The sequence below is a fragment of the Brassica rapa genome, chromosome A09, assembly GCF_000309985.2.
Source record: "Brassica rapa cultivar Chiifu-401-42 chromosome A09, CAAS_Brap_v3.01, whole genome shotgun sequence".
Lineage (NCBI taxonomy): Eukaryota > Viridiplantae > Streptophyta > Magnoliopsida > Brassicales > Brassicaceae > Brassica > Brassica rapa.
This window is the reverse complement of record NC_024803.2, coordinates 5642673-5651178: the sequence shown is the minus strand read 5'-3', so window position 1 is coordinate 5651178 and position 8506 is coordinate 5642673. Positions and strand designations below refer to the sequence as shown.

Sequence of the window (8506 nt, the reverse complement as noted above, 5' to 3'; positions counted from 1 at the left end):
TCTCATTTTTTTAATTTGTGAGTTTTTTGTTAAATTTTTCGATTTTTATTAATTTTTTTGTTTATTTTATTAATTAAATAATTATTTTTTCAAAAAAAAAACTGTTTTTAACCTGTTCAACCGGTCATTTTTCTTGTTTGGAGGTTTTTTATGATAAAAATGTCACTTTGAAGGTTAAAAATGCTAGCGAAAAAACTTCAAAGTTTAAAGTGCTAGTAAGTGACACTTTCAAGGTTTTTTATGCGATTTTCCCCTTTAAATAAGAAGAAAAGGAAAGAATTGTTCTTTTCAAAAGGGAAAGTGTTTATTGGCTGAATTCAAAAAGCGAGGAAGCGACGAGTCTGGAGAAGACGAAAGCTGTTAAAAAAAAAATGATTTCATCTTCTTCTCCGATAAGAGACTTTAGCTTTTAAATCTTCTAGAATCCTTCAGCTTCCTTCTCACTATCGATTTGTGGTCTCTCGCAGAACTATTACAAGCAGATAAAGACACAAAATCAAGGTAAAGCTCGTCTTCTACTTCTATGTTCTGCATTGTATTTCCATGGCTCGTGAATGATCTGTTACGTTGTATAGATTGTACTTAATTTATAACTTGTTCTTTCAGATCATGGTATCGTACAGTGCCTTTGCTGTGACAATGTTGGTGGCCATGCTTACAGTGCAGTGGTTGGGTTGCAATTTTGCAGGAGGATATCCTGAAGAAGACCTAGTGGTGAGGCTTCCTGGTCAACCAAAAGTCTTATTTAGACAGTATGCAGGTTATGTGGATGTTGACTCCGAAACATGCCGCAGTCTCTTCTACTACTTTGTGGAAGCAGACACACAACCGGAGACCAAACCCTTAACCCTTTGGCTTAACAGAGGTTTGGTTTTGTCCTGTAACTTTTGGTCTTTTGTATAATGGTTAAGATCTTAATTAAACTTATCTTGCTTGTTTCTGACATTTGAGTGTCTTATGAAATTGAGGTTGGTCTTGCAGGTCCAGGTTGTTCATCAGTTGGTGGAGGTGCTTTCACCGAGTTGGGTCCATTTTACCCAACAGGAGATGACCGTGGCCTCCGCATTAACTCTATGTCGTGGAACAAAGGTTGGTTTTTCTTTTATAATATTTACGTAAATAGAAGGGAAACTATTTGATTCTACCTACCTATGATGCTAACTTAAAATGTGTAGCCTCGAACCTGCTTTTTGTGGATTCTCCAGCCGGAGTTGGTTGGTCTTACTCCAACACAAGCTCTGATTACAACACCGGGGACGAAACTACTGGTGAAATTCAAGATCGCATTTTCAGCTTATAATAGAATTCTGTTTATTGACGACATGTTTATACATTTCAACAGCTAGCGATATGCTTGTGTTCCTGTTGAGATGGTTCAACAAGTTCCCAGAGTTGAAAGCTCGTCACTTGTTTCTCACTGGGGAAAGCTACGCAGGTTTGTTTGATCATGTTGCTGATTTCTGATTTCATCAGAAATTACTTTATTAGTGTCTTCTGTTGACCACAATCTCTTGCAGGACATTACATACCTCAACTGGCTGATGCTATACACAGCTATAATAGACAGTCAAGTGGGTTCAAGATCAATGTCAAAGGAATTGCAGTAAGCAAACGAATCTTCTTCTTGACACTCTTTTAGCTCTTTTCTAATTCCTTACATGTTTTTTTTTTTTTTTTTTAATTCTGATCAGATTGGGAATCCACTTCTGAAGCTTGACACTGACACGTCAGCTTCTTACGACTTCATATGGTCTCACGGGATTATTTCTGATGAACGTAGACACGCAATCATCAGGCAATGTGACTTTACCAGTCTCCCAAACACAAGCAAGGAGTGCATCGAGGCTCTCACTGAAGTCAGCTTGGCGAATATATATGTAAATGTCTATGACGTTCTCCTCGACGTATGCTTCCCATCTATAATTGAGCAAGAGTTGAGGCTCAAGAAAATGGTCAAGTCCCCTTTTTCCTCCTTTTCTTAATTACCAACAAAATATTTTTTTGATCTGTGTGTTAACTTTAAAAAAGGGGTTTCAGGCTACACAGATGAGCATGGGGGTGGATGTCTGTATGAAACACGAAAGACAGTTATATTTCAATCTCCCAGCGGTGCAACACGCTCTTCACGCGAACCGCACTCGTCTACCTTACCAATGGTCTATGTGCAGCACGTAACGATTTTATCCTCTTTCATTTTAGTTTGATTGATCGCAACAGTAAAAGAACTTTTTCTTATAACTGATTGGTATTGGCTTTTCACTTTACCCATGTCATAGCCTGGTAAATTACAGTGGCATGGACGGGAACATTAACATGCTTCCGATTCTTAAGAGAATTATACAGAACAAAACTTCTGTTTGGATCTTCAGGTAATAATTCTATTAAAGATCCCTTTATTTTATGAGTTATTCTGATGTATTTTGCAAGCTAAACACCCAGCTTGTCGACATTGCAGTGGAGATCAAGATTCTGTAGTTCCACTTCTTGGTTCTAGAACTCTCGTACGAGAACTTGCTCATGATCTCAACTTCAGTACCACACTTCCCTATGGACCTTGGTTCCACAAAAACCAGGTAAGTTCTCTTCTCCGTTGTAGCTCAAATCAACAGAAGCCAATTTTCCCTCTTGCCAATTTTTTGGGTTGTGATGTGACTAGGTTGGTGGCTGGGTCACCGAGTATGGAAAGATATTGACGTTTGCAACGGTGAGAGGAGCGGCTCATATGGTGCCCTATGCGCAGCCCTCACGAGCTCTGCATATATTCAGTAGCTTTGTGCGTGGCCGGAGATTGCCCAACAGCACCCATTATTCTCCTGATGAATGAAACAGAGAGATCTCTTTATTAGATATATTCAGCTAGGAGTAGTATTAAATGGTGAGCTTGTAAACCACCTTGCAATGAAAGCTTATATTCACTGGCAGAACCTTGCCTAATGATCCGCTTATTATCTATAGATAAGATGATGTTGTCTTCTTGGACTGTTAACTGCAAGTCGATATCAATTGCCTTGATCTTCTTTTCTGAGTCTGCTTGCACGATATGAAAAGGATCGAATGCTCAAATACTCCTCACCAGAATTCTTTATTCCTAAATGTTTGTCTATTTTTCTATTTTCTTAAATATTTATTTAAATCAAGAAAAGAAGTAAAAAGATAGAAAAACTTAGGGCCTGACTGGTTTAAACGCAGCGGTTGCGGTTGCGGCTGCGGGCATTTGCGGATGCGGGTGGTTGCAGTTTCTTGCGGTTTTAAGAGATTTGTACGACTGGTTCTGCGGTTAGAAATTGGTGCGTTTGCGGGATACTTATGACTGGTTAATTACCAAATACAACAACGGTTAAATAATAAATTAACAATATTTACATTTTATATAATTATAAAAATATCAAAAATCATAATATTATAATAAATATGTAAATTATATTTTTAAAGTTATAGTTTTAAATTTTAAAAATTATAGAATATATTTTTATTTAAAATTTTATAATATTAATTAAAATATAATAGATATATTTTAGTATTTTTATAATTCCATTTTAAAAAATTTATTAAATATTTTTATTTTTTTATTGATATGGTTTTTTAAAAAAAGAAAAAAAAATTATCCTCCCGCAACCGCCCGCAACCGCAAACGCTAGCTGGAACTAGTTTTTGATTTTAAGAGGTTCGGAGCGGTTTGAAGCGATTTGTACCGGTTTGTATGATTGTTTCGAAACGCTGTTAACCGCTACCAACCGCAAAAGCTGCGTTTGCGGGTGGTAGCGGGGAAACCAATCAACCTCTTAGCCGAACTTTATTATTTACACAAGATACAGGTCTTGTTTGATTTTAATTTAATAAAAATAGCAAAATAATAAATCATTTTATTATAGTTTTATGATTGTTTTTTTGCATATGTTGTTTGAAATTTATTTTATAACTAAAACTCATTTTCACATATAAGTTCAAGTTAATATTTTATTTTATAATCATGATGCATAGATAAATTGTTATAAACTTTGTACATAGGATTAGAGAAAAATACTATGCATAAACGTTTAAACTGAACACAACCTGAAATAAGAAATCCAATGAAAAGTAAAAAGAAATGAAAGTCAAATACACCAATCGAGTCAATGACAACATTATACATGTTTTATGTACTAATTTAATGTTTTATTAAATAAGACTTTAAAGTTTTATTTTGCTAGGATTTAAAAAAAATATAATTTTATAAATCTCTTTTTATTTACAATAAAAAATAATATTTAATACTCTTTTACGATTTTGTTTAAGATTTTATAAAATCAAGATTACTGTTATATAACATATTATGATTATCTTCTCTTTAGAATTTCAGAAAAAAAAATTGCTATCAAATAATTATTTTTAGTTATTAATATATAATTTTATACTTTTTTGTTAATTATATATTTTTTAGTATCATGTTCATCATCAAATAGCCTCTTAAAAATATTATCAAATAAAATTTTACAATTCTCTTTTGGCTAGGACTTAAAAATATGATACAAATTTCTTTTCTTTAGGATTTTTTAATAATAATAAAACAACTATCAAATATTCTTGGGGAAATTACATGTTTACCACTTTCATGGTATCACTTTTCATTTTTACCACCACTAAAGAGACATTTTCAAAAATACTTTCTTCATTAAGTGGCAAAAGACTCTTATGTCCTTGTTATTTAAATATATAATAAATCATTATTTTAAAAAATAAAAATAAAATAAAAAATAAATTTATGTTTTGGAATTATACTTTTTCAAATTTGAACTTTTTTATAATTTTATTTTTTTGAATTTTTTTTTCAAATTTTTTTTTTCAAATTTTTTTTTTCAAATTTTTTTTTGAAAAACGAAAATTATGTTTGAAACTATTTTTAAAAGTTTTTTTTATATTTTTTAAGTATTTTATTTATATATTTATTAGAATCCTAAATTTCACATTCCAAAAACCTACCACCCATCAACTCTAAACCCTAAATCTAGATTAGTTAATCCTAAAGGAATAATTGTCTTTTACCCTTCATTAAAAGTGAAGGTAAAAGTGAGTAATGTAAACATGAAAAGTGGTAATATGAATATGCTATTTGTGGCAATTTCTCATCCCAATATTCTTTTACAGTTTTTAAGGATATTAGAAAAGGAAATTAATATTATACAATCTTTTTACAATTATATTTTGTCTCGGATTTAGAAAAATAAAATTTTTATCAAATAATTATTTCAATTTAATATTTTTTTTTATAAAAAAAATTGCCATTTTCGAAATTTGTTTTTTCAATATCATTAATATTTTTACAATTTTTCTTGTTAATTATATAATTGTTACTATCATGTTTATCATTAATTTTAAAGTAAAAATTACTATTAAATAAAATTTTATAATTTTCTCTGGTCAGGATGTAAAAAAAAATTAATTGGTTAAGATTAGAACATAATTTTTTTTGAAATCTCTTTTATTTAGGATTTTAAGAAAAAATAAGTTATTTTCACATAATGACAGTTTATATTTGACACATTCACAATCTAATTGTTTTAGTTAACACATGTCACAGTCATATTAGGTGAAATATTTGCAGTTAATTTTGGTTTATATTTTTTTAACACAAAATTATTAAAAAGTAAAGTTAGTTAATTATAAAAAAAATAAGATTACTTTTACATGTTTATTTTATTTAGTCTCTTAAAAGGGAAACTAATTATTTGATAATTAGTTTTTCTTTTATATTTTTATACAGCTATTTTATTTTTAATACAAAAAATTTATGTAAAATTATTTATATATTTTGTCTTATACATACAAACACATGTCAGAATATTATCAAATAATCTTTTGTAATTATATTTTGATTAAGATTTTAAGAAAGGAAAATTACTATTAAATAATTTTTATAATTATTTTTTGATAAAATTCGTTTTTATTAATATCTTAGTGTATATATTTTTAATTATAAGATAGATTAACACATGTCACAATCTTAAATAATAATTGTTATGTGTTGCAATAATGCTAATTAGCAACTTTGAAAAACCAAGTTTTATATAATAAGATATCCAACCACCCTGTAAACGGATAATCCAAATCCAAACCCATTTAAATCGAGTTTAACCTACAAAAGACGGGGTTTTAAATCCCTAAAAGCAAACAAGTCTTTTGTGGTTACATTCATTCTTACTATTCTTAATCAAACGACTCAATTGTTCCTCATCGTCATCATCATCAATCGAATTCCAACAAATGCCTTTTCGAATCCGGAGTCCGACTCGAATCCATAGTCATGCAGCCTGTGAGGAAGATTCGTACGAAAAACCTGTCGGTTCCTTTTAGTGAAAACAAAAGAGGAGACACCTCGACTCTTCATTGTAATATTCATTTGTTGTAATTACATGTGTTTGTCTATTTTTTTATTTCTTGTAAAACAATAAATAGAAATCAAATATAAAATTTTGAAGAAAATAACCTGTTCATTGAGAATTTTTAAAAACATGGAGATATATATGAAATGTGTTTATGCTAAGGGCATCTCCATTCCTACTCTATTTTTCTTCTAAAATGAAGTAATATTGAATATGGAGTAAGAAATGCTCCAACCCAATTTCATATCTCACTCCATAATGAAATTTACTCCACAAATAAAGTAATATATTTTTTGTTTGTTCATCATTCCATTATGGTCTTACGGAGCGGGAATTATAGAGTGGGAAATGAAGTAGGGTTGGAACAATTTTACTCTATTTTCACTTTTACTCAATTTTGGAGAAAAAAATGGAGTTTTACATTGGAAATGCTCTAAGTCTCTAGTTCTTGTCTTGGGATTTGTCTCTTTTTTCTTGTGTAATTGTGTTTCATTTTCCTATATGGTTCAGTTGAGTTTAATCTATGCAAGTTTTAGATAATATTGATCTGAGAAAAAAATAGATGATATTCAACTGCAGATTATGAAAACAATTTCTGAAAATGATATCCATAAATATTATATTGTTTAATATTTTCAGTTATCGTTGTAAAGTAGAATTTTCGTTTCAAAATAAATGTAGTTTTAGATTTTAATGCAAAATTTATTGATAATATTCTCGAGCTTATTTTTCCATTGGTTGAAATATAGTTAGATGTATTATGTTTGTATTTCGAAAATATTTAAAATTAAATATTCTCTTAAGTTGTGTGTATAAACCTAAAATAATATAATTAAAATGAAATGGAAGGAGTACACAATTATCTCGATAACCAACTGAAAACAACATAATTATAGCCTTTTAACCAGCAACAAACAAATTTATGCACGAGAAAATGGTATTTTTTTAAAAACATACAAACCTTACAGTTATGTATATGTGAAAACTTTCTTGAACAACAATCTACATATATTAAATTTATATTTCTTGATAATAATATGGGAAATAAGGGGGAATAACCATAAAAAAAATTATAACTAAGTGAATACACATTACAATTGAATGGTTAGAATATAACCTATACCTTTATATTAATTGCCATTTCATCCCTACATCTAGGTTTGTCTAGGGTATCTTCATTTTTATATTTTTTTTCTTTTATTTTCTTATAATCATGTTTCCCTTTCAATTTTTAATAGCTTTTAGATTTGCATGATACAATTATTTAGTTTTGTATTTTACATAGTAAAAAAAAAAAAATTCTACATATAGCACATTTTGAATATTTAAAAATAGAAATATATTTTTATAATTTTTTACATTACATAAAATAATTTTTAAATCTTTACTATATTATAAATTAATAGTATAGTTCATTTTCTCAATCAAATGAGATATCATTTTGTTATGTTCTATTGTATTAATAAATATGGAATATAAACGTAAATTTACAATATTTCTCCCTCCCTCCCTCTATTTGTCTCCTTCTACGTTTTATATGTTGTATTTTGTATTCACATAAACTGTTTTGTTTATGTATAAAAATAAAATAATATTGTACAGTCTATTTTTGGTAAAATTTTGAACTGCACGTATTACACTTTCACTTGCGGGAAAGAGAATATTGTCTTCACAAATGCATACATGTCACATCCAATCCTTATAGTTATTTATTTAATTTTATTTTTTCTTATGTATATTACACTAATTAACCCTAATAATATTTAATTTAAAACTAATTTTGCAAACTGTAATAATAATAATTTGTAATTAATTCTACAATCTAACTAATTTCTTTAACATTAGTTCATATAACTTAAAATAATATTTACATTATTTTTAGTACAATGTTTGTATTACATTTATTTTTATTAATTCATATATTTTATACTCTATCTATTTCATATTAAGTGTGATTCTAATAATTTTTTTTGTTACATTATTGTCATTTTAGAATTTCAATGCAAAATTTATTTGCTTTTCAGCTAAAATTAATTGTAAAGTGCACTGATCTTATAAATAATTCAATTTATCTCAAATAGTAGTGGTCAAACATGTGTAATTAATAGAAACTCAATTGCATTTCATTCAGTTTCTTCATATCTGTG

The 8506-nt window shown here is 28.7% G+C and overlaps 1 protein-coding gene across 1 annotated transcript; it reads left to right on the top strand.

The window, feature by feature from the left end:
• The first annotated feature begins 4 nt into the window (after positions 1–4).
• LOC103837647 (serine carboxypeptidase-like 42) lies at positions 5–3022 on the top strand. The gene is made up of 11 exons (XM_009114003.3): positions 5–501; positions 607–865; positions 982–1089; positions 1176–1268; positions 1343–1435; positions 1518–1603; positions 1692–1952; positions 2038–2171; positions 2277–2369; positions 2456–2573; positions 2657–3022. The coding sequence occupies exons 2-11, from the start codon at positions 610–612 to the stop codon at positions 2822–2824; spliced, it is 1410 nt and encodes a 469-aa protein (XP_009112251.2). The 5' UTR covers positions 5–501; positions 607–609; the 3' UTR covers positions 2825–3022.
• Positions 3023–8506: the final 5484 nt, after the last annotated feature.